Below are 27395 nucleotides of genomic sequence, written 5' to 3'. Positions count from 1 at the left end.
TAGCTGTTGTAATCCAATCTGACCATGATTCAGACCAAGGCCAATTTCTTCAATGCTTTTGGTCTGTTTTTGGCACATTGGAGTCCCCTATGATTTCCTAGGCTATTATCCAGTTATTGCATGGCTGTAAAATATACACAACAGCACTTCAAAAACACAAATTGTCTGTTTGCACAGGAAAAACTAAACGCTGGCTTCCTTTGATTTCACAGGCTTAAAAACAGCCACTGCTGGGAACATTCACTAAATTTGCATTCATTGAACAATACAAAACTATTAACAAAATAAATAAATAAACTGAGCTGCTTCTCCTTCCACATAAAACTCAGTACTCTGTCTCTAAAGAACGATTTCTTTCACAGGAAAACACTCTGAAAACATGTTTTATGCCCTCAATCCACCGATGCTGTCAGAGTCTAAGCGTTTGAATCTGGGGTAATCCATGACATTTCTACCAAATGCGGAATGGCATATAAGGCAAAAACACATTTACAGGAATTTCCTAATGCAGTCCTCCAGAATAGTTCTGCCTATCCTGTACATGCCCTTAGAATCCATGTTTACTATATGAATACCCTTTGAAATGGCATGTTTTGTGTTTTTTTTTTTTTTCTGTTTGTATTTAACATACTATTCCCTGTATTTCTCTGTAGTTAATGTGTTATACGTTGCTCATCAGTATCTTGTAAAGCGCTTTGTGATTGTTCCACTATGAAAGGTGCTATATAAAATAAAGGTTGATTGATTGATTGATTCAGGCCTACAGTAGCAGCACTATTTGCTTGTGGCATGAACAGTTTTATGGTTTGAAGAAAGTAGCAGACTTGTATTGTAGTACTGAATCCTATATTTTCACGATGAACTCAATCTAGGATAAGGGTTCCAGATAGTATTCTATCGGCTGTGAGGTGATGACTGTGTGGGTTTAACTCGGCACATAGAAGATATTAAGTGAGTCCACATTTGGTAATTATAAACACTTCAGCTTATTATATCATTGCATGTTTTATGCCAGACCTTACCTTATAACAAAAGTCAGTCTGTCGTAACCAGTGAAAAAGTCATAAGAGATGGGAGTAACTGTTAATGTTACATGTACTGTGAAATGTTACAAGTATAAGATGGCAAGTAGGTTTTGAGAGCTAAAACTACCTTTGAAGAATTTAAACACTGAACCTTCTCAAACATCTGCGTCATCACACACTAAAGTATACAGGGGATAACCTATGGAAGAATGTGATGCATACACAGGTTATTTAAAAATATACTATTTGTACTGTAACATCACCAGTTACCACATGGAACTTCTAAGAGCAAAATTGTTTTAGTGTCTCTTGATTTTTTCATTGGACTGGCAGTTATAATTTAACAAATGACCGAAGAAAACTAAACCCACTGGTTTATATAATAGACCAAAACAAAATTTTATCCCATTATCTATGTATGCTTTGCAGCTTATTAACCTGTCAAGTTCAGAAGTAAAAACTGAAATTACATTAAGAGAGCGTGGAGAAAAAATCCTACTGGAAACATCTGATTTAGATGGCTGAGGTTAATTTAAATCATTGTGTTCTGTAAAACACAAAGCTGAGAAATTAGCATAGCAGCTGAGACATGCAGATTTCAAATGCAGTTCAGGGTGGCTTGACCGGTTTAAAAGTACAGTACTGCACATGCATATACTGTAATTTACTGATTTTTTTTTTTATTAAACTGTTTACAATGTATACCTTTAAAAAGTTCATGTAGAACTGTATTTTCAATAATGCACACTACTTAAAAATGTATAATACCTTTTGTTGTACTGTAATTGAAATCAGATTGCAGTGTTACTGCAGATTCAATTGAAGCTGTCTGACAATAACAGGATTGAAATCCACTGGAAAACTGTTTCCCCTCATAAAGATTCAGCCTTTGTTCAGTGCTAAAAGGAAGTCGCCACAGCTGTTCCGTTTATACATAATGTATATTTAAGCTGCAGGTAAAACAATGCCACAAAGAAAATAACGTTATGTGGGAAGCTTCAGACCACACAAACACCTTTACTGTCAAGAGCAGATGCACATTTGACATTTCCTGACAAAGAAAGATACCAGTGTGAGTCATCAAATTAAAGTTACTAATTATTTAAAACCTACAACCACAATGAACATGTGGACAAGGGACGTGTGTATTATCGTTTTCCGGTTGTATCCACCTCATAACGTTGTTTTAGGTTTACATCCATCTCCTGGGGAACCCCCTTCTAATTTTCTGGCAAGCTGCTGGAAAAAGTTAACTCCCTCCTGCTACTTCTTATGAACAGTTAATTCCAGGTGCAAATTTGAACATTCGGGGTAAGAAATTAGCAGCAGCCCAGCACAGACTCCTGGGTTTATGTACTAGGTCTGTCTAGGTACAGTATACAGCACACGTGGGGTGAGAGTTTAAGAAGACAGACCTCCTCCAAATTTCACTGATCACGCTTATCATATGAGTTTTAACAGGCTATTATGTGTTAGCCATGGTGGGTTTGACAAGCAGCTATGGTGATTCATTTAACTTATTTAGGAGAAGATTTAACAGGAGCCTAGAAGCTTAAATAATACCCCTTTTATTATATACTGAAACCCTGTCTCTCACAGTACAAGAGTGTTTGCAGTTTTGCCTTTTACTGTTTGGGAGACGATGACGATGATGATATAGCCTGTCTCTTTGTCTAGTTTGAAATTCAGCCCTTGCAATGTTCAATTAGATAAACCAAATTAGCAAGACTAAACAAGCCCTGTGAAGTCATATTACACCTACATAATCGATGACATGTTTAAATACCAGTTGAAACATATGACTGAACATCACATCTACTTCAGCAGTAGGTAAGTGGGAGATTAAGGCTTTCAAATCTAAACAAAACAGTACTCTCCCTTAAAAGCTGAGTGTCCCATGCATACCACTCAAATTAAAAAAGCTTTATATTTGGAATAAAATATTTGTAGGTCTCCTTTGATATTTACCTTACTACACAGGCACACATGCAGAGAAAGATTCTACTAGTCTGGCGTGGGCAGACTGCTTGAAATTCCCACTGAAGTGAGCTGTCTGCCTGGCTATATCTATTAGATGTATTGTCACAATTTGTTTTGAGCCAAAGAATGGCAGTTACGGGAAAGGGCTGGGTGCACCCGTTCCATCAGTTGCTTCTTCAGACCAGTTTGCAGGGCTGATGCCTGCATCTCAACAGAAATAGTCTCTCTCACACATACACAGACATATAAAAACAGGACACTGTTGACAGGGCAAATATTTCTGCATTGATTTGTGCACATGCCATAAAATAGAGAGACAGGATATACTTACTGCTAGGAACAACATGCAGTACATTGAGAACGAGGAATGCCCGGAGTAGAAGGAGAGCCTGAAATACAAACGCAAAGGTGAACATTAACATTCAGGCACATCTTAACACTGCCCTGGGAGGGACCACCTGATCTGAAATGCTTGTGTTTATGTAAAATAGCAAATGTTGGTTTATGTTTTTCTGTTTCTCCTACACTATAGTACAGAGCAGGGGAAGCCAACATAGTTTTAAAGGCCTCAGAGACTAACTGTTTTGAAAGTAGAAGTTATTTCAGGACAACAGATTTAAAAACACTTGCTGTGCAATATTTTAAACAAGCATGGTAAACAAAAATGATACAACAGGAAGGTTTATGACATGTGATGGCAGTGTGATCCCTGCACCACAATGCCTTATTTACATGTACATTGACAAAAGAGAACAGCTGCCGTTGGATTCTGTCCAGTGACTCCAATATCTCAATGACATTTATATTTGAAAATCAAATAGTCCTTATAAAAACATCTGGACAAGTGTTTCCTGATATACAGTATCAACCAGAATCAATAATTACACAGTTGCCTAACTAAAGGTTACAGCCAGACGTAAGAGGTGATGAAGTGATCAAGCTAACAAAACAATTCCATAAATAGTACCTGTTGTGTCAAACTTCTATTTATTCACTATATACAGTTTTGAAATGGGCAGTTTTAAAGGAACAGGTTATAGCACTGGTGTTACACTTTGTTAAAGAAAGTTCTCAATGTATTTGCCATGCTTTTAGGAAGTTTTGTACAGTTTCGCCTCCAAGGTCATTTCACATCACCAGTGTCTTGGGGTTCAAAGCAGGTTACCGACTGCAAAGAACATCAATCAATAGGAAAAGCTGCTAATGACAGAAAGGGGTGGGGACAATTTAATTCTCCAGTTTAAACCATGGGAGTGCGAAACATGCCTTTCTTTAAAAAATGCACATTTGGGACTTGTACAGGGAATTGAAGTCCAAGGTTTTATGGAATTATTTAACCATTTCAACGATTCTTTTTTTTTGTTTTTGTTTTACTCTATAATAGTATAAATACTTTCATTTAAAAAGGGATTAGATGATGTATTCTGCTATGCGCTGTCAAACATTATCAAATATGGTTCTATGCAATAAACAAGATTACTGCTAACTCCTTTCATCATCTAATTACAGACTAACATGTTTCCTGTGCATGTTACTGCTCTGAAAAGAATGGAACATGAATCTCCTAAATCAATCAGCTGTGTGCTTCAGTGCAAGTCTGTATCTCTCACTGTGTGTGACATTACAGGTGTTACTGCTTTAAGAACTGTGCCAAATACACTCTTAAAAGAGTAAATGGGGCTCTTTTTTTCATACTGGAGCAGCGCCATTTTAAATGTGTGAGGCCCCCTTCACTGAACTCTTAATATGGATACTGTCTGCTACAGCAAGAGAAAGGGAAATCTAAACAGAGTTACTCAACACAGATAACAGCGATACTTTTTTTTTTTTTTTACTTTTTTTTTTTTTTTTTTTAAAAGAACACTAACCAACGTTTTAAAATCAGTTCTTACAGTACCTGTTTCTCTTATTAGCAGCATTATCACTGCTCTCCCTTTTCTTGGGTGCAACAGCTTTCTTTGAAATTCCAGCATTTTCAAAAAGTATAAAATAGTCAAAGAACTAAAAGATTTTCAAACCAAGAAAAAGAGGGCCAGCAGTGATACTATTGCTAACAAAAAAAAAATAATAATAAATTAAACCTTTTCCTTTACATGTCACAAATAAACCACGTTCACACATGGCAGGTGTAAAGTGCTATTATGTAGGACCGGTTAGGTTATTCCAATGGGATGTTCGATGAACTGCAATATACCCCCCTTGTGATTGAATCAACCACATCCAGCACCATGGCATAATAACATACATTCAACAGGAAAAAGTAGCCTTAGCATTTAGTGGCTCATCGCTGGGCAAGTACCATGTAACTATCTTTCAATGTGTACTGTATACAAAACCTTTGCACACTCAGTTATTAATTTCTAAAAACATCTACAAATGGATCAAATTGCAAAACCAAGCAATAAAGCAAATGGATATTTCTTTATTTCAATGAAATAGACTCCAAGATGATTACGTGTGCCTTTAGCTATGGCCTAGATCAGGGGTGTCAGACTCGGTTCCTGGAGGGCCGCAGTGTCTTCTGGCTTTCGTTCCTCCCGAGCTCTCAACTACTTAATTAGTCTAATTATCTGATTAACTGGACACATTTAACATTTCTCTTCAGGCCTTAAAATGTTTCATTAGGTAGTGTACCTTGAATCAAGTGCATTTTTAAGTGCTTGAAAAATATTAACTATGTCAACAAATAATTAGATCAATTATGATAATTGAGAGCTTAATCTGGAATGAAAACCAGAAGACCCTGCGGCCCTCGAGGACTGGAGTGTGACACCCCTGGCCTAGATAAATTCATTCCAGACAAGGACTGAGCTGCGTTATAAATCTTGGCTGAAATGTATCCTGCAGACAGACATTTCTGTTTTAGGATCCCAACTTAATAATAAGAAGTGGAGCAACTATACGGTAAACACAACCCTTTTTACCACCAGCACACAGTTTTGTTTAGTTTTTCTATGATAATTGGCTATTAAAGATGCCCACTAAAGTCACGGCTTACTTAACAGAGTAAATGTAGGTCCAAAAACAAAACTGTGCTATTAAAGAAACCATCAGAAAAGGAGTCTGAATAAACATTTTCACAGATAAAGTAACAATCTGCACATTATTAAAGTCAGAAAGGGTGGAACACACAGTTTTTAAATATCAATATGAGGAACAAAAATCATGTCCTTTGAAGGTGAAAAAATATTATTGCCTCTCATTAGCACAACTTCCTCACAAGCCCGCCTCGCCATGCTACTGAATATTATTTTGTTGTCTAGACTTTACTCACTTCAATTGCAGGATAAACACTCTAGTTCCATATTATCTCCAGAATCTCTGATTGCAGGTTCCAGATATTAAACTTGCTATTCATTAGGTCTCTTTTGCTAGACAGACACTACTTTTAATTGGCAGTTTTATTTTTCAGTTGAGATAGTTGTGTCACTAGACTGCAATTGTTTGCAAGTATGGCACAATCTAGAAATGTGTTAAAAATCATCAATAACTGCAAACACTCTTCCTACATTCTAAGGCAATAGTTAAATAAAAAACTAAAAGTCAAGTAGATGTTTCAGCAAATGATGAATGCAGCACCGTCAAAACCTGCTGTACGGGACAAACAGGAACAAGAGTTGTGTTTTTATTCACTTAAGTAAAAGTCAGGGAAATTAAATATACAGAAAAAAAACAAGAAAAAAAAAAACTGTAAATAGCCTGCTATGCTACTGACAGGTAATGAAATTATTTAAAATCCACTCTAAAATAAACACTTTCAGTGCACTGCCCAGTAAAATACAGATTATCTCTCAGATACAGCTAGCCTAGATGGCTGGCTTCCAAAAAGAAAAATATATGCACTTCATGTATAGCTCTATAAATAGCTCTTGCTCTAAGCTTCCTGCTTTGCAGTGTCAACTTGGATGTATGAATCAGCACATGGCTTTCAATTGAACATGCGACTGCCAAATGCCATTATGACAGTAATCTTTTGTCAATGTCTCCCGTGTACGGTCATGTTGCTATGGGATTGCGCTGCTCATAACAAATCACGTCTGATAACCAAAGGAAACTATGTGGAGTCGAATGGGATCCCATACCTGCAGCAAAGGAAATGATTGGGGAAAGAAAAACAAGAGTGTCTCTCAAACTTGCAATGTTGATTAAAAGATAACTGGGTTTTGGTGGTATCAACAAGCCATGTATTGCATCACTGTAGTTCTTTAGGTAAATGAGATGGTAAATGTAAATTATCATTCTCTGCTTGGGTGAGGCCTGTGACTGAATGGCAGGGTGGGGTTCAGTTTAGGACTGAGGTGCACTCACACAAACAACATTTTAAAATTTAGATAAATATATTTGATTGTATTTAGGGAATGGACCACACAGGTATTCAAAGTTGGGTAGGTGTGGTAACTAAATCTGCACACCCCTTCATAAATCACCCAGCAAGTGGAAAATGAACACCATGATAGGGACCATTAATATATTAAAACAATCTGTTGTTGCAGGCACTACGCCAGGGAAAGAAGCAAGATGCTGCTGCTTGAGCTGCTGAACACAGCTCCATTAACTGCAGGCAAAAGCCAAATCAGTTAACAGTAAAGGCTTTGGAAGCAGTGATTTCAGTTAGTAGCTGAAGTTCCAGTAGGGTTTGGTTTCCCTTTCTGTCCACAAATGGGACTTGAACTCCCAGCACTGGAGCACAGTGCTATGACACACTAAAACACTGTTTGGCCTGCCGCCTTTAAAAATAAAATAATAATAAAATAAACTTACAGCAAAAAACCTGGCAGCTACATGGCTAATCAGGTTTTACATACCATTTGGCTAATATGTCAAATTACAATTACTTTGCATTTGAAATAAATCCATGTAACGAAAATACACCATCAAAAATACTACTGTTGTGTAAGGTATTGACTGCAGATGCCAGAATGCCATGGTTTTAGTTTATGTTAAAATGACATTAGGCTCCTCTATATTATTTCTAATAGACTGGGGCATAATTACATCCTTTGGCTCCCTTCTCTTGTTTGACCTCTAATTTCCTTAGCCCTCAAACATATACAATTGAATTTGACTAGCAAAATTAGAGCACATTTCCAGTAAAATTATAAACAGATCCTGACTGAAGGGAAAGCTTTTTCACTTAAACCCAAACAGATCCTTCACCTAGAATAATAAATGTCAGACAAACCATTTGTCACATCCCTCCATTAAAGCTTAGCGTTTTCTCCAATATGGTCCAAATTGTGATGAATAACTAAAAATGCAACTCTAATACCAATGCATTCAATTCTAATAAGTAAAAAGAGACTGAAGACTTTCAAATAAATCCCTTTGTGAATCAATAACTGTCTGACCTATTAGTGAGCTTACACTGCAAAAACAATGCCAAGTATTTCTCTGTTAAAGAGAAATCCAGTCCTGTAGCTTCAGTAGTGTCTGATGTAGGCTACACAAGGGTGCAATCTGAAATACAATCCTATGTGATGGCTTATCATTCGGACTAGTGAAGAAAAAAAAGATTTCGTTCCGTTTTATAAGGCATGACATTCTGGCAATCTATTTCTACGCCAACTTGTGCTCCCACAGATATATAAATATAACTCATGGGGGTCCAATTGACTGCCAAATTCAAATGGTTTGCATTCCCATGTGTCTTTATAAGGCCGAGTGCTTTAATAAGTGATGCCAGAATTACATCCCCCCCCCCTCCCCCAAGAAAACACCCCTCTAGATGAACACAAGAAAACCTTTAAAACTGCCACTAATAGGAAAAAAAAATGTGCTGAGCAAAACAACTTTTTATTTTTTAGTATGGCGTTCCTTCCTGTTTGTCTGACAACCACAAACAATCAGGTGCTTAACAGTTTCATGCAATTATTAACCAGCATATGCAATCATCAGTTGCATATACAGTGTAATACATTTAATAGTATTAAATACTATTATTTACTTTTGTATGCACATGTTCATTGCATACAACTGTGAAGTACATTCCTTTTAAAAATGTTTCTTATTCTTGTGAAATACAGCAAACTGTTAGGCACACAGATATGCAATTCACAGGAATCTACTGCATTGTGCATTTTCACAGGAAATGTCCTAAACACATTTTTAAAGTCAACAGGAATATGCAATTACCTATATGCACTTAATTGGAATACACTGTACTTGTATTTTAATTTGTACATATTCACTGACTGCCACAACACTTACATTGCTCTTACAACTAAATGAACTTACTCTGCAACAAGTATTAGGCCCCTGTGCTTCTCATTCAAATGCTATGCAGCACAAATCCACATTCTTAGTAAAGGACTTAACTAAAGAAAAAAATCTTATGGGAAAAAAAATGGTTTTCAGACAGGGGAAAAAAAAAAAAAAAAAAAAACCCTTTAGAAAATCCTCTAAACTTAAAAATGTACCTTTAGAAAAAACCTCCAGAATGGGCAGAGTAGAAAGGTAAAACATCTAGATCTGAAGGGAAAACCTCTAATCTGGCAAAACAGTTTATTATTTAAAGTGATCATAACTTATTATTCCTGAAACTAAGGCTGCTGCATTACAATGAAAAAGAGTCAAGCAAACGCAGTTTTAGCGATAATGGTGCCACTGCCATTTATAATCTTAAATTTCATGAAGCAAAAATGGTTATTAAATCACTATAAACAAAAGCAAAATCCTACAAGTTTTATTCTATTGTGTGTGTTTATGTGTGTTTTGTGTGACGGGGCACAGGACAAGAAGTTATTTTCATAAATTCTATACCACTGTTGTTCAAAATATATTAGTAGCCATAAGACTTAAATAAAGAGCTAATGACAGCTAAAATAAACATCTTGCAAAGCCCTGCAGTCTTCCTGCTCCTAAACTTCTGTCCTATGACACCTCCTCACCCACCTGTGACTCGCCCCCTTTGCTAAGGCTCCTGTATACAGTACTTTATTTAATGACCATGAGTACAATTTCAATTACAGCCAATTGGGATAATTGTGAATGATAATAGACTTGAATTCACAGCTTAAAATGTCTGGAAATAGATAATTGATATCTTACCACATTTGAATGCAATTTTGAAATTCTACGCTACAAATTACAACAAGCATTCACTAATGTGCTGGTTTTGTAGTGTTTATTGAATTCTATTCTAATTCCTTTGGTGATAATGAAAACTAGGGAATTCTTTGAACCAGACAGATCACACCAACAGACATCAAGCGTTACAACCAGCCAGGTACATGCAGTGTTTTAGTAAGCCTTTCTGCATTAAGTTACCATTTATTCTCCCATCTCCACCACCCCCACTTCCTAAAGTATGCTCTCAGTTTCTGATAACGTGGTAGGTCAGTGTAATAATCTTCCTATAAGCCACCTGCCACGGTTTTGGCCAAGAAGGGTGTTAAGAATAGTCATCTGTCACAGCAGATGACTATTCTGTGAATGAAAGTACCCAGAGGTTTCTGTACTTTCTAATACACCCACTCAGGCTGGCCTCAACACTATTCATTTTAAAAAGAAGTGGCACATTTGGTTCCCAAACCAAATGCTGGGTGACAAACAGCCCAGGACTGGTTTTCCAAGCATTACTATCCAACCACAACCCTGCCTGCAAGGCTAAATGACGCTGTAAGAAAATTGTGAGTTGGTTGTTTTCTGTTTTTTTTTCTTCTTCCTAGACATTATTATACAGGACAAAAAACAGACTCGGCTGTACCACTAATACAGATGGATGTTAAATACACAATAATAGGCGCTATTTCAAGTGGTCAACACAGACAAACAAAATAAAACTATCAAAACATGGTAGCTATGCTACAGTTACTACCACGTACAGCTTTATCACAGATCTTCTTATTCACTAGAAGCATCTAATCATTTAGTATACTGCCATTGAACAACAAAACACTTCAGTGAAGTGCTTTTATTTTGGTTGTAAACAAAATACAACCAAGGTTTGAATTATCCCCTATCAATGACTTTTTGATGGGAGCAGATGTCAGTTAGGATGTACCAGTTCTTCATGTTGTACCCAGTCTTGTGTGGAAAGAAGTTAGCACATGCAATCTTTAGTAAAAGGTGTAAAAACATACCTTGCTTCGTTGACTATCCCTTTTTCCCCTGTGCACGTGAAGTTCTCTATGTAGCCCGCTTTGCAGTTGATTTCTGCCCAATTCGGCTTGCACACATCCAGGAAGTGGGGCCGCAGCCGCCCGATAGAATACTTGCCGATGTCAGTCAGAGACTGGCTCATGGCAGCGCCAAACACAAAAGTTCCAATGGCCTTGTAAAGGCAGGCCACATAATTATTTCTGACCGAGGAGTTTGACTGCAAGCGTTTATAATGGACTGAGAGGCACTCCCCTACGATCATCTGTGAAAAACACACCAGGGTTAGTTCAAGATAACAACATTACATTTTTGATTTGGTTTTGTTGAAAGCCAGACAAACAGATCTGCAGATTGTAATTACACATACGAAAAAAAAAGATGGCTTTTTTTTAAAAAAAGAGATAGATCGAACTAACCATTTATTGACCCATCTCCACCTAAAATGTCAGTCACAGTTGTAATTGTGTAAAACACAGAACAACTGTGTACAGAATCCATGTCAAGTTTTATTAATTGTTTTTGTTAATTTGACCACTTGGATTTTTACCAGGTTTTTTTTTTCTTTTTTTTCTATTGCTACAGTGAATAAATGCTTCAAAATGGACAAATCAACATGGATTTGTGCTTACAAAGTTGTACTGTGTTCCATAGTGAATGATTATACTTATGTAACAAACACTTGCATGATAATTAGCAACACAATACAAAACTTAATTGGAGAAGGAACTAAATCTGAGTGGTACTTGAAAATACAGCTGACATTACACTTCAAAACTGAAAGTCTGAACTATGACAAAAAACAACCAGTGATAAGCCATTCTCACAAGCCAAGGCATGTACTTGGCATAACACTGTTTGCGTAATAAAAGAATAATGGCAACAGAAGCCAGTACACGGACATGTATATGGTAGCCTTGTATCTTCAGGTTCTTTAGTTGTTGTTTTTTTCTTTTTAAATAAATAATCACCAACATACAGTATGTGGGGGAAAATACAAAAATTCCACCACAAAGTGTGTATGTTTGTTTTATAAATGGTTTAGCAGTGGAATGAGCTTGCTAGTTCCCCAGATTATGTTAGGAATCCTATTTGGCCAGACAAAAGTACTGGCATGCAGACCAAATTTACCATATAGAAAAAAGGTGTGGTGCCTCCATGTACCTGCCAACAGTCTTCAGTGACTTTTATTTGAATCCATGACCCCATATCAAAACTGTTACAGAAAGTTGTCTTTCTAGACAACTATTTATTTATTTATTTTTTAATACAATTATGGATAAATTAAATCAATGAATTAATCAAGTTATTATTACAGTGATATGTTTAATAAACCAGTTGTTAGAACACAACACACTGTAAAAAATATTTAAGAACCCTTAAGAAAAGTAAACTTACTTAGGAACCCAAGAACGTACTTTGTTATATTTATAAGTTTACTTTTCTTACATTTGCCTAAATATTCTTAACTGTATTAGTAAGAGACAAGTGGTGCAGTGTTAATTCGATGGCAGAACTGCATTATTTATAATAAATTGCATTGTACTCTTAATCAAATCAATCAATCAAATATATTTTACATAGTGCTTTTCGTGCCAAGGCACCCCAAAGCGCTTAACTGATTAATTGGACTAACAATGTATTTCTAAAGACCTACAATCACAAGTACAGTACAATGGGGTGAGTGAGCAACAAAAGCAACAATGGCGTGGTATAAAAGCAAAATTCACTTACAACAATAAGAGTGAATGGAATCATTATTCCACCTAACAACTCATAGGAAATGGTGTCTTCTTTCAAAGGGTACTTGATGGATTCATCATTACAGAAGAATCCTCGTTTGAATGGATTATGTCGTGGTGTGAGAATTGCAAAGGGCAGTCCAGCTAGCAAAAGCAATGAGAAAATAAAAGGAGCATTAAATAGACACTTTAAATACAAGACAGTTAGGTTTTCCCAACAAAGAAAGGAATAAATCTGCGGGGTTGACGTTTATTTGATCTTCTTGACTTACCCAACAAAACATGCATTAGTGAATGAAGCAAAAACCAAAGCACCTCGCAGCATCCAGTTATTTTAGAGATTCCCAGCCAAACCCCATTCTTTTACACCACCAACCGAAATACTTTGCACCAGCAACGTTTGTACCAGTATGATGTCTCTTTAGATGATAGGCGTCAGCTGAGTAAAATCCCATAGCTGGGTGTCTTAGTTCCTACTGGAAGGAAAGTCACCAGCAATATTAGAGGCCCAGAAAATCTGTATGCCAGAGTCCCAAATCAGCGAAGGAGAAAGCACAATTAGCGGGCATTTCCTGTAGCTAAGCAAGCTCATAGCCATTGTCAGTTTTTAGCATGCACTAACAGCACCAGCACCTAGCTTTACTATTAATTTGATGTGTTGTTTTCTTCAGAACAATGACTAAGGTGTGGTTATTTGACTAAAAGGTGCAGTGTCCCTTAGTTTAGCCAGCTATGAATCTGTGTTCTCCTCTTACTGTGGCTACCACAAACTTCTGTATGCACAAACATGGAATTCCCTCCATTACTGACAGGTAACATGGATAAAACTCAGTGTGTCACCCATGCAATCTTGGGTTAACCACACAGTATGATTCACTTATTTGTCACAAACAGTAACATTGTTCACATTTCTTGATAAGAGGAACCAATTTGAGATCCACGATTCAGTTCTGTTTTAATATGACTTATAATGTGGAATATGAAGAACCTGAGCAAGTACTTTTTCCTTTGTGGGGGCTACTATGAAATGTATGCAGTGACTGAACCTGAATTCACATCAGTTTACTGTGGTACAAAATAGTGACGTCAACATGGAAATTACTTGGTGTCTATTTTATTTCCTAGTCCACTATGTTAATCCTGGTCTGACCCATATGAAAATACATCAGAAATCTCTTGAACTAGCCAACTTATTATTCACAAAATAAAAAGTGAGACTGCTTTGGGGTGGTCAGAAGGGAGATTTGCAAGTCAAGTTTCAAGTCAGTAAGCAGGTGAATTAAATTGATCTTCAAAGTTATATTAATAGCCTTTCTAAAAACCCTTGCCAGGCTTGTGTTGATTTAGTTGGTAGACAAGGCTACATGTTTCAGAAGGTAAAACTAAAAATGAGCACTGGTCAACACTTTACTGTACATGGTTATGAATTTGTAAATGCCTGACTTGCGCATGGAAACTCCACATGCAAATGTCACAATGCAAATGTTATGGACATATTTGCAGACTAGTTTCAATATAGTCAATCTTTCAAAAGTAAGAATAAATGACACGTTCCAAAACCTTGTTCTCAACAAGTAGCTGATTTATTCACATAATAGAATACACGTATTTGTTCAAAAACTATCAAAATGAGGCCTAAAAAAGGATACACATGATTTTGAAAGGCTAGTAACCATATGTATTATAATAACTCTTTACATTAGGAATGTAGTCAGTCAAACATCACCAGCCTATAGTACCACCACACACCAATTTGCAAATGCTTAAGGGGTTTTGTTGTTTAAATTTAGTAACTGCTAAAGCCTCTATCAATCATTGCATTTTTTTTCACCTTACTGCGTTAAATTTCCATCTTCACAATTATATACCATGATTTCTGTACACGCAAAATCAATTTTAAAGTAACAGCACCTCAACAGAGCAATTTCAATGAAACACAACTTTGCTTGCTATATTCAGTGTTCACATTTCATTTTGAACTGGAGCTCAGACTGATGTAGGCCTGACACTTCACTCTTCAATAATTAACCCATATGAGGCTATTCGAAGATCAAAGATCAGTGCCAAGAAATGATAACTCATACACTGCATAAAATATGCACAACACAGTAGTGAAGTAAATTTGAGATTTGCATCAATCCACATTAACCTCAACATTATCTTGTTATTAAAAAAAAAAAACATATTGCATCAATCACGTGTTCATGAGGAAGAGAAGGACCCCAAATTATTGTTACACTTTCAAGAAATGCGCAATACATTTATGAATTCTTGGTTTAAAGGTTTATGCCAGCGCGATCAGAGTAAGGTTAACCATTAAGGAGTTATTTCAGCCAAGACTATAGATTTGAGAAATTGTGTAACCTATATCCATCATTATACCCTGTACTCTTAACTTTGATTGTGTTTAATGATGGCTTTAGAACTGGTTACGTAAGAAATGTCATCAAGGAAGTCAGTTTAATAGAAACTAGGATGTTCGATGTTTTCATATGGCAACAACAGATGTCCACCTCACCAGACTTTTACCAGGCATAAATCCAGGCTTGTGTGAGACACCCCAGGCTTCTAATCCCAAGTGAAAGAGTTGACTGTGATGCAGAATTTCAATGTATCACTTTTTACATTCTAAAACACAAAAAAAATCAATCATTTCAAGTAGTGTATTGGGATTTTAACTTGAATCTTAAGTTTCAAAGCCATGGTAAGAATAACGTTATTAATCTTTCTGGATCTTATCATTTCTTTAATAGAATAAGGATGAAGTTAAACCCTTCAAATGCTTGTTTCTGTGTTTTCCTAGTTTCCTCTAACCGGCTTTAACTAACACAGGGCCAATGCCCTGTCATGAATCTTAAATGAGTGGAATCATTTGATAAGGCTCTTCTGATTTCTCCATATTCAAGAGTATTCCGTGTCTCAAAAAACAAAAGAAAAATGCAAAGCAAATGTGTTACAGCTAAGCATGTGCAGTACCAATATATGTATGGTCTCAACACGGTCAGTAAAAGCTGCATAAAGTACCACTCAGATATGTATCACTTCCATTACATGGTTTAGCAGTGTTTCTATGGTAACATTGTTATTCTATTTAATACAGGGCCATTCACATTTTCATCAAGAATTAAAGAGGGAAGGGAGCCTAGCCTAGACCAATTTCAAGGTTTGAAGGCAGAAGCAGTGCTGCAATCTTCATCCAAAACAATTGAACTGCATGCAAACACAGACCTTTCTGCTGCTCGAACCCTCCTCATGTGAAATTATGATTTCCTTTCTCTTGTGCTTCTGGGTTGATCTGTCATCTTTTGTTGTACCGTATATACTATAGCTAAAACTACACATAAAGCTGCTGTTTTGTCAGACACAGTTCAGGATCTGGACCTCCTGAAAAATCCAGTCAGCTGTCAGCTTGGAAAACAGTTTCCACTGTGGGAAAGGAATACTTTATGCTTATAGTAATCACAATCTGGCAACACTGTATGTAAAGAGCTGCTTAACTAATAAGAGAGAGGCAGAGGGGTCACTAATACAATTGGTAGGGCAGTACACATATGTACACTTGGATATAGTACCACTGCAAAATGTTTCGCAGAGCAATTTCAACAGTTGTAGATGGGTATCTGAATTTGGGTTGGATGTCAATTTTGATTAGTTTAAATGTTTTGGAAAAAAATACTGCGTTACTGACTTCAGCCATTACTTTACATGGACATTCTTCATCTTAGTCGAGCTCAGGGAATGCACAAAAACAAGTGCTTTATTGTCTGCAACATGCTAAGCTTTAAATATCGAAATGGAATGTTTTTGAATATGGTTGCACTGCCTCATTGTTATCTGACTTGGGAGAACAGTAAACAAAAAGTAAGAGGACAGATGAACCAAGAGAACACATTGGGCATGGCTTGGACAAAAAAGCTGGATAAATAGGGTGAAAACTGTGAATGGCATCTCCAGATCTCCTAACCAGTTGATTAACAGCCAAATACCTTACAGCCCCATTACTAAATAGTCAGCAGTGAGGACTGCCTAGGCCTTATATATTTAAAAGAGACCTAGACAAACTCAAGAGACTCAAATAACATTTAATCAACATGAGGACCAAGACGTAAGAGAGACACAGGGCCCTATTCACATAATTTCATATTGTGTTTTTCATTCAATTGTTTTAGTTTGTTAAATGAAGGCAACAAAAAAAAAGTAATTATTTTATAAAAAGTTGTGAATATGAAAACCAAAAGAAAGCCACATATACATTTTATGCAGGTTACTTTGAAAAAATAAAGACCCAAATATTTTGGTCAATATGAAACAAGCATAACATTTACAAAATATGTACTTCCTATAATGGACATACTAAACAAAATATTCACTGTAAAATGCAAAATTTAGAAACAATACATATTTTTTACATATTTGTATGGTTTTTATTTTTTTTTCCCCCCAGTTAGTGATATCCTAAAAAAAAAAAAAAAAAAAAAAAATCATGTGTGTATTACAATGGGATTAACAGACACAAAGCCACATTTTACAGTGAACTTGATTAACAGTGTTATTCTTAAAATCAAAACTATTTCTGTGATTCACAAAACCAAAGCGCCTGAGCAATAGAAAATGTCGATGGTCCTCAGAACTAGTTATTTGAGCCCCTGGGTCCCTACTGGCTGCTGAACAAAATTACTTACAGAGCAAATGGGCAGTGTGAACCCCACTGAGTACAAGACAGTGGAGGTGATGGTACTGTTATGGAATGGATATCTGATGCTGTCATCATTACAGAAAAAGCCATTCTGATACGGCTTTATTTTGACCAGGTTAAAAACAGCAAGCGGCAAGCCAGCTGTAAAAGGAAAAGGTAAACACAAAAGAGTTAACTTCTTCATCAGTCCCGGTGAGCACTCCATAGCATGCAGCCTCCAGCACTGGCATAATTCAAAAATAGTGTCTCAATAGGTATGCAAAGCTGCTACTTAACTACTGAATATTACTAAATATTAAACAGGTCTTTGTTAGTAATATATGCTTTATCATAGTCCAATGGAAAAGGCTGTATTGAAATAAAGTAGCAGTTTCAACAGTAGTAGACAATTTCATAATTCTACATCTAGTTCATAATTTACCATCATAATTTGCTGTTACCTGCAAACAGCCATGTGTTTCAGAATATTCTATGCAGGCAATCACTTCATTAGACATTTGACTCCATGCAGTCAGACACAAGTCATTAGATAGTGTGAGTAGTGTGTTACTAAGCTTGTAACAAATCCAACAACAGTTTAAAGTTCTGAAGCATTCTGAATGAACCTTTCAAATATACATTCAGTTAAGTATTTTACACAGATTTTCATGCAAAGACACAAGCATGCAGAAAAAAGATATGGACACGGACACACACACACAAACAGCCACACGCAAGCACATACAGTATGCATGAATTCCCTACATGCGAGTCCTCTTTCAAAAGATAACAAAACAGAAGTACTGCATCCTATTACTGCTGTCAACAGCCCTTCAAGGAACATGAAGTGTCAAGAGAAATGCCAAGTTGAAGGCAGATCAGTAGATTAGTCCTTGCTGCACCCTTAATAGGCCTAAAGGGACATACTCTTTACTGACTGACAGTGATGCAAATTTCTCCAAAAAGCTTGGGCATGGAATAACAGGAGCTATCTATTACAGGACAGGCTGACATACACATAACCTATCCAGAAAAAAATGCAAAGGCAAAGAAAAGTGGAAGCCGTCTGTATGGTGTGTTGGATAAGTTTTCCAAAAAAAAAAAAAAAAAAACACAAAATAAATCAGACAGTATTGGCCCACTTTTCATTCTGTTTTCTGTCACATTTCAAATTTGAGCACTATGCAGCTGGGCAAATAGAAACCATTCACTCTAAACAACTGCAGTTGCTGGTCTCGTAACCCTAATGTGAAATAACAGGCATTTGGTTTAACGGTCCTGTGAAGTATGTGGGTGACTTTCAGCTGTCTTTATCCATCACTTCAAGCCAAGAGAACAATGAAGTGAGGTTGAGCACTGAAGCACCTTGTGGTCAGAGCAACTGCCATTTCACATTGCTTTTGTGGTCAAAAAAGGTTCCTTTTCTCACGTTTACTTTATACACAGAGCATTTTATTTTAAACAAGCTGTTGCTTGTAGTCTTGCATTGTTAGTAAGAACACCACACTGGTTTATGATACTTTATTTTCAATCATTAAAGAATGGCAGCCTTTTATTTAAAGCAACAAGTTTCCCGGGTGGACTCCTTGCTCTACACACAGCTGTTGATTCAGCAGTTGCTTGGCTACGCAAGAACAGCACACGCTAAGAAGATTTAAAGCAAGTGGTCTTTCTGGAATCACAGTTGCTGTTTTTTTTTTTATTTTTTTTTTTTACCTATGTTAAGAGATGATACGTCGTAACATTGTCAATGTCAAAACAACACAAACCCAGACAACCAACAGCGAGCTTGGAAGCCTAGACAAGCCAGTGATACGTGAATGCAGTTTGCACTCTGTGAGGTCCCTAAGCACTGTAGTCAAACCTACAGTAAATGCAAAACTTAGTGTATGACACAACAAAACAGCAGTGTTGTTGGAAATGGAGGTGAAGCTAGTAGTTACCGTCATTACAATATGTTGTAATTCAACAATTTGTTTGAGAACATACACTTCAAAAAGTCAAATGCTGTTTATCGTTCTCTTCTTCCATAAACCCCCAAGCACAAAATAACAGTCTAAGCTTTCTCATCTCCATTGGTTTTTACATGAATTTTTAATCAAGCAACATTATGTGCTATGTGTTTACTGAATTAGATACCTTAATTACCTTAATTTTTCACCAAACAAACTGATTTTATCACACTTCACCAAGACAGTTTTCCTACAATGGAAATTTGGGAGCACACATCTGTATTCACCGCCAATTCAGCAACAACTGGGGAACCTATTAGGTCAACTAGTTCGTCATTATTCCAAACTGTATTCCCTTACATCTGTTGTATATTTCAATTAACAACATTACAGTATTGGTTTTCCAAATGTCAATACCTAGGACCTGCAAAGAGCTTCATTTTCCATGTGGTAATCCTTTTTGGTATATACTACGGTTCATAGAATCCAAAAAGTCAACCTACCGCAAGCCAACAGAAACATGTGTGTGTTTGTTTGTTTGTTTGTTTTATATCTTGCCAAGTCATATAAACCCCTATAAAAACGGAATATACATTAGAAGTAAAACCTCATAATTTGTCCCACAGAGCCATTAGAAAGACTGTACCTGAATTTGAAGGCAGATATAACTGTAACTTTGTTCAATTTTCAATCCAATATTTGTCAGCTGATAGGGCTGTGTGGGAAGCAGGTAGCACATCATTTTGTCTGGGTTGTTAACAGAGCAACAGTGCATTACAAGTTAGGCTGTTATGGATTCTCCCATTACTTTACTCCTCCTTAATTCTTTATGTTACTTGTTTTAGCTACAGTTAATAGTTTGGGACCCAGCAGCTGAATGATCAGATAGATATTATGTATCACTAAGAAGAACCCCATACTTCTAAAACTTTGCAGTCCTTTGCTGATGATGCCTCAGCTGATTGCAATATGAAATATAGGACTGAACTACATGCCCACATGTGTGTAGCTGGTCAAAGGTATTATGTTATCTTCCTAAGTATTATATTAGAGCTTTTCCAAATGCCAATGGTGAAACAGAAAAAACTTATGTAGATTAGAATCAGAGTATACAGAAAACAAGGCTGTGAACCTTGAACTGATTCGCTGTTCACACACATTAACCCAACGCATATACCTGCCACCCCCTTGTCCAGCTGAAAATAAAATAAAAAATGTCTTTGCCTGCGACGCATCTACCTGCCCCCCTCATTCATCTAAAAAAAAAAATAATAATAATTAAAAATCCCTAAGAACAAAAGTGAGTTAATGCTCTTCCATTGAATATAAAAATTAAAACATAAACGTACACCGTTTGTACGGTGTTAACACAGTGCTGTTGCAAGGTATGAGGTTTCAGTTCACACAAGAGTTTTGTTGCCGATTAAACCCACCAATTTAGCTGAATACTTCTTTGTAGTAATATAGATTTTAAAAAAAGAGAAAAAAGAAAGAAGAAAAATAAGTGGATTGATTTGTGACATTGTTGAAATATCATGTACCTAACTTCTTCGGGGCGTAATCCACCTGGAGGTTTTCATCACTGAATGAGCTAAAGCCATTCATGTCATTGCTTACAAACCCGCTCGAATTTGACTTTGCTAACAGTGGAACTGTGCCAGAGGCTTGGGCTTGACAAGAAAAACGTTGAGCAGGAACTCCTTCACGTGCGTGCACTGGATGAAGACGTCATCAACCAGATGAAGAAAGAGGGCATTCCCCAACTATGGCAAACCCAGCTGTTCGCTTTGAAGATAGTGTCTTTGATTGGTGTTGCAGCTGTCACTCACAGACCCTATTCCCAGAGTTCTTTTTCTCAGCCCAACAAAAACGTTCCATTTGTAGAACGAAAACATTTAGGCCTAATACATGTAATAATTAATGTTGTGATATTCACAACTTTAGAATTACATTCATTTGAAAAGTACAATATACGCATGCATGCATGCAGTGTTTTTTTTTTTTTGTTATTAGTGCAATGGTGACAAATATGAGTGATTAATATTGTTCTTTAATTCTAAATCTGTATTGTGGACGGACACAGTGCCATAATCAAATTGAGAAAGAGGGAATTGCCTACTTTTATTCTTTAATTTTTTTCACTTTTATTGTATATTTTATGATCTTTTGTTTTGGGTGAAAATGCACAGCTGTAGCATGTTCTGGCAGGGGTCTGGAAATAGAAAACACAATTATGTTCACTATACTTCAAGTTTTTTATAGCCCTTTAATGAATGTGTGGTAAAAACAGTAAAATAAAAATTGTCTGTGGGTTAACATCTACAGCAAAAACACTTGGCTATAAAGGGGCTATAAGCACAGGGCAATTCCAGGCCATGTATTCCCTTTGCCACATGCTTCATTCATCACTGGCACCATGTTAAACTAAAAACAACTACTCACAACAGCTCTGATCTCCACATAAAGTAACATATCAGTCTCAAATAGACATTAGTATTCGGCACTCCATAATACAGTACTTTGTTTAACCATTTTCTTTCTCAAGCACAGCATAATTTACTTTCCTGAACACCCAAAGCAAGGATGCGTTCAAAAAACATAATCCTGTTTTGTTTTTCAATTGGAATCTCTTAAAAAATATAGACAATGGGGACAAATACTGATATAGAATATGTACTTTGTGTAACGTTTTCTTAATTTTATTATTCTTTCATTTTTAATAATTGAATACTTTACAGGTTATATAATTTTTATTACGACGAAAGCAAAGGAATTCAATACACATTAGGTTTTGTTTCCATCATGAATTATAAGTGTGTTATTCAGTGCTCAGTTGGAGCTAAAAACCAGCCCATTGCTAGCATTCCAGTACACAATGATTTTACCTCCTTAACCTTTAGAGCCATTATGACACTCCCTGTAGAGTCCCCATCAAAGGTCTGCTTCACACTCCCAGGACCTCACTCCCCTGACTGTATGACTCACAACTACTAACATGAATACATATTTTATTCTTGTTATTATTTTAGATTTTGTCTTATTACAGGTATTTAGATTAAACCTTTATATCTCCTTTCATAGCTCACTGTTAATCGGGCGAAGCAAGGCAGAACAATTAAAGAGGGTGTTCCTTAAAAAAACGACTGGAAAAAGCGGTCATCTAATTACTAACAGGTTTTTTGTTTTTTTTTTCTCTCTCAACAAAGCATTAAGCAACATTGCTGTTGGTAAAAGTTCTTTACGAGTTCACTCATTTTCCCTATGTAACCTTTTGTCATCCAGACACTCCAGCAGTATGACCAGTTCAGGTTTTTAACCTGCTGATTAAATCCACAGCCACCACTACAGGCCAAAGTCAATGCCAAAAGTGGCAGCCCAGTGCAGTTCTGTTTATGAGTCCACTATGCCTCACATTATTTTTCCATGTATGACAACATGTAGGTAGCAACTTCCCGATCATGTTTCTGATGACTTCATAGGCTCCATTGATCTGGAGAGGCCAGCACTCCTTACAGCTCTCAGAGGTTTTATTTATAGCTGCTGCAGATTAAGTCACAATGGTTCCTGCACTTTGATTTGTCAACCAACTTTAGATTTCGTTCCTATCCTGGTTTGTGTATGGGGCAATGCACTGGCTAGTTTTATGGAATGATTCTACTCATAAAAAAGACACAATAACAATTCAGCTAACATATAATATAAACATGGATTAATGAAACAATAAAATGCTAGGTTATTGATTAATGTGTGTGTATACTATAGTGGTGGCTAGCCTTTAAAGAAAGCCATCCGTTTCTAACACTGAATGACAGCTATTACTGAATAATTATAAACCACCTGCAACTTAAAACTACCGTAACTGGTATTTCAGGGAACATTTGATATTGGAAGTGCATTTACAAAAGCTTTTAAAATGACTCACAATTGGGTTTTATTTTGCACGGACTTCTTTGGAGAAACATAAAAACACAGGTATCCACTCCTTTCAGTGGCCTCCTATCCCTTTGTAAATGCTGAGATCATTAAAAGGTATGTTGTGGCAATTAGTAAAACTAAGCATTATCCAAATTCAGTTTTCATCTATCTTGGAGCTCAGTAAGAAATGCAAAGATACAGGTTCTACTTTCCTACAGCTGTCTTCTACTAAAGGTTTAAGGGAGGAGTAGACAGTACAAGGAAAGTAAGCTTCAGGAACATGCCATGGATATTTTTTAAGAAGTTGTGTACAATAAACCTGCAACTAAATCTATCATCTCTCAGGGCACAATTTGCAATTTCTAGTCAAAGGAAAATTGTTAATGTTACTAAACTAAAACAACCATTTCATAAATGTTAATTCCGTGCCTCAAGTACAAATGTATAACTAATTTTGTAATATTACTGGTATAATTTGCACCTTCATATAAAGACCCATCTACTGTAATTTACTGTTAGAATTTAAGAACAGACAAGACTGATGCAACATAGTAAACATGAAACCCTGTAGTGCTTCCCAATACTTCCCATCTGGAACCATTTGTCTCTTACAATGGGAATTGCACTATATACCAATTACTAGTAAATGTCAACTGCTGTTACAGCACTCAAGCAATTCTTAGTTATTCAATATTGGCTTGTTTGTTGTTTGTTTATTTCTTGGTTGACATGGTCTATGCCCCGCCCATATCGTCCAATATCACTGCTGGTAGATTAAGAAAAAATGCAACCATTACTTAAGGATTTTTGAATATGCTTTTACTATAGGGCACATTTTATTTTCTAATGAAACACAGTTTGATATTTGTTTGATCCACACTGTTGCTGGCTTCTTTAAGAATAGTCCAGGAAACTTGTGTATCAGTCTCAATCTCATTCCCCACCAGCATAAAAAAAAAAAAAAAAAAAAAAAAAACTCTTGAATTACATGCGACTGGTGGCCAGTGTGTAACTAAAGCACATTACTGTACAGTCTAATAGCCGATTTATTAATGACATCCTTGTTCCTTCAAAATCTGTACATTTATGAGAACCGAATACCTTAATTCTTCCTGATACTGTTAATTTGCAAACAAGGATCCAGGATTACCTTGAATAAAAGGTTAACTTTGAAATATAATCATTTATAGATGGAAGGTTTAACTAAGTTGTTATCTTAGAGAAAAAAATAATTTGTATTTCAGGGAGGCTGGGGTACCAATACCCTGACCTCACCACGAGTCCCTACACTATAGCCCACATACAGGACCCCATAATAAAACGATGCCCTTTGCTGGATGTAATGTTTTTTTTTGTTTCATGAAAAATAAACAACTTACGGCCCAACATGATCAAGCCTTCACTCTGCTTTTAAAGACTTATTAACAACATCTGTCCTTAGCGCTGAGGCACTCTGGTTAAGCCATGTGGGGCCAAGTAGAAGAGAAAAAGAAAACCTCAAATTTACAATCTGTTACCAAAAATTACGCAATACCCACTAGCTATGCAACTGGCAATCCAGTTCGGAACGTCGGTGGGGGTATGAGCCATTTACCAATTGAGAACATTCTCTGGCACCCATGTGTTAAACAAATGCAAGTTATCTTAAATAAAAGGACAAAATAACTCTCCAATGCATGTGTCTCCTGTCCATACTGCTTAAATTCAAGGACATTGTAACCCTTAGTCTCAATTCCTTGCATTACAAGGACAAGCACTGTACAAATGGATAGCTACAATACAACAGCACAGGCAGGACATGCAGCTGTGAACAACACCACAAACACAGAGGGTGTGTTGCAGTACATAAGCGCTCATTCTAAATTTGCCATGTTGGATTAATAATGTTAAAATGAATACAGATTAATTGTTTCTTCTGTTTTTGGCCAAATATAAGGAATGATGTAGGGGGCTTCTACGTTTACAGGATGTCTAAGTCACAGCAACAGTATTTTGTATTTACTCTAACATCAACATGATATAATTCTGCACAAAATCAGTAATTAAAACGTAAAACAGTCAAATGGTGAACTGTTTAACGTCAGCTCATAGCAGCTCAGAGACCCTTGGGGAGCCCATATAAGGTGCACAGTGACTAAACCCAAACTTCCTTAGATGGGCATGACAATATTTGAATGTGTTCAGAACAAAACATAGGGGAATTACAATTTAAATGCTGATATTTGCAACAATTTAATCAATCAATCAATGTATTTCTGAATTAAACTAAGCTTACTGTTTAAAATGCAGTAGTTCTTAGATTTACAATAAAACATGTGACTGAATCTGATACATCAGTGACTATGGGCCACATTTACATGACAAAGGACTTCAATTCAATTCAATTTTGTGAAAGAAAAATTGTTAAATTGTCTGTTAATAGTTTTGTAACACCAGTTAAACTGTTTTCAACTGTTAAAAGAAAATGTGCCTATATTCCCAAAATAAACCACAGAAAGTGAAATAACAGAATTTTCAGACATTCTTCCAGATGTCGCCTACAATACCCCTACCACACATACTGAACAGACCTCTTTATAAATGTAATTAATGGAGCATATTGTTATCCCCAGTTTATCATACACGCTACACAGAAAGAACAGTCTGTTTAACTGATAGGTGCAATCCAGGTGCAATGTGCTTTTAAAGGCAGTGTGAGGTTAGGTGCTGCAGATCTCATTAAAGAACAGCGCTGCCTAGAACTTGGGAAGAGGGAAGTTTCTTAGGCTTGCATTGCTGAGGTTGGATTACTCTATTAATGTCTCAACTGAAGTCTAAAATCAACACACATGCTTCTATAAACAGGTTCAAGGTTCCCACTTTTAAAACCATATGTGATTCATTTTATTGCATCCACTTATTTTTACGATCCCCTATCTATCGATCTATTACTTATCTATATGTAACACAATTCTTCACGTTAAGAGCTCAAGCCACAGCTCAACATCCATGCAACATTCTCTCACTCCAAGCAGCTGTAAGAAACAAAAAATGACATTACCCAGTCCCTGGTCATAAACTAAATTATGGGACACACATAAATAAGGTACCAGTATTTAGCATACATTATTTTATTGTATTCATTTTAATGATCGATTAATGTATTCTGTTGTCGTAAAAATAATAATAATAATAATACAAATAAAATGTTCACACCCCCACATGCACTTTTTATTGCTCACAGTAACATAGCATGACAATGCACGCATATACATACCCAGGACAACGCAGACTATATCAAGGACAATGAATGGGACTGCTGTTCCGTCAAACATGTTTTTTCCTCTTGTTCTTGTGTCTCTTAAAGGTAATTACTGCTCCTTGTTCTGCGATTTCTGACTCCCACCAAAATCTAAATGCAAATACAAATTCTTACTTGCGTAAAAAAAGCTAAGCAGAAAAACCGGACGCTAACAAGCGGCTTAATATATCGCGGTTTGATTTTAATACAGTTTGCAGTCTATTGGAACATACACAGGCAACGATTGGTATTAGTATTGTCAACGGCCGCTACCTTTAAAAAACTATTTGAAAACAAAAAACCTTAAAATATACTGAAGCACACGGACGCTAAGCCTTGCCGACTAACTTTACCGTCACCCTATCTCATCTCTGGCCTTTCTCTGGTGTTGACAGTTAGGTATATAATCCTACTCCGCTGTGTGTTTTGTGAGACTGGATTTCAGAGTTGTCATTATGAAGATCAGATGGAAGAGCCTATAGCGTCACGGACAGTACAATACGAACAACTCGCCACGTCTATAAGCACCGCCTCCAAGTCCTGCGTATCAACTAGTAATCTTGGTCCTGCGCACTTCGTCCGAAACACTCCCTACTTGCCTATATGTAATGTCCCTACCCACCGCAAGTGATTACGTTCTTGAATCACGTTTTCTGATCACTTTCGGTTGTTTGTTTTGAAAAGTACAGTACAGTTGCAGACAAAAGTATTGGTAGCCTGTGCTTGTTA

At 36.5% G+C, this 27395-nt stretch overlaps 1 protein-coding gene across 2 annotated transcripts in view; it reads right to left on the bottom strand.

Moving 5' to 3' along the window:
- LOC121314231 (phospholipid phosphatase 1-like) overlaps nucleotides 1-27171 on the bottom strand; it is a 32847-nt gene extending 5676 nt beyond the window's left edge. Inside the window, exons 1-4 of one of the 2 annotated variants that reach the window (XM_041247268.1) lie at nucleotides 26643-27171; nucleotides 17527-17681; nucleotides 11087-11367; nucleotides 3337-3394 (exon numbers count right to left, since the gene is read on the bottom strand). In XM_041247268.1, coding sequence (XP_041103202.1) covers nucleotides 3337-3394; nucleotides 11087-11367; nucleotides 17527-17681; nucleotides 26643-26700 — 552 coding nt within the window. In that variant the 5' untranslated portion in view covers nucleotides 26701-27171. Of the gene's footprint in view, nucleotides 1-3336; nucleotides 3395-11086; nucleotides 11368-12836; nucleotides 12989-17526; nucleotides 17682-26642 lie in introns of both variants that reach the window. The other variant, XM_041247277.1, reaches the window with a different exon arrangement.
- Nucleotides 27172-27395: the final 224 nt, after the last annotated feature.

Source organism: Polyodon spathula, chromosome 1, assembly GCF_017654505.1.
Source record: "Polyodon spathula isolate WHYD16114869_AA chromosome 1, ASM1765450v1, whole genome shotgun sequence".
Lineage (NCBI taxonomy): Eukaryota > Metazoa > Chordata > Actinopteri > Acipenseriformes > Polyodontidae > Polyodon > Polyodon spathula.
Note: the sequence above shows the minus strand (reverse complement) of the source record. Positions and strands in the feature narration are given on the sequence as shown.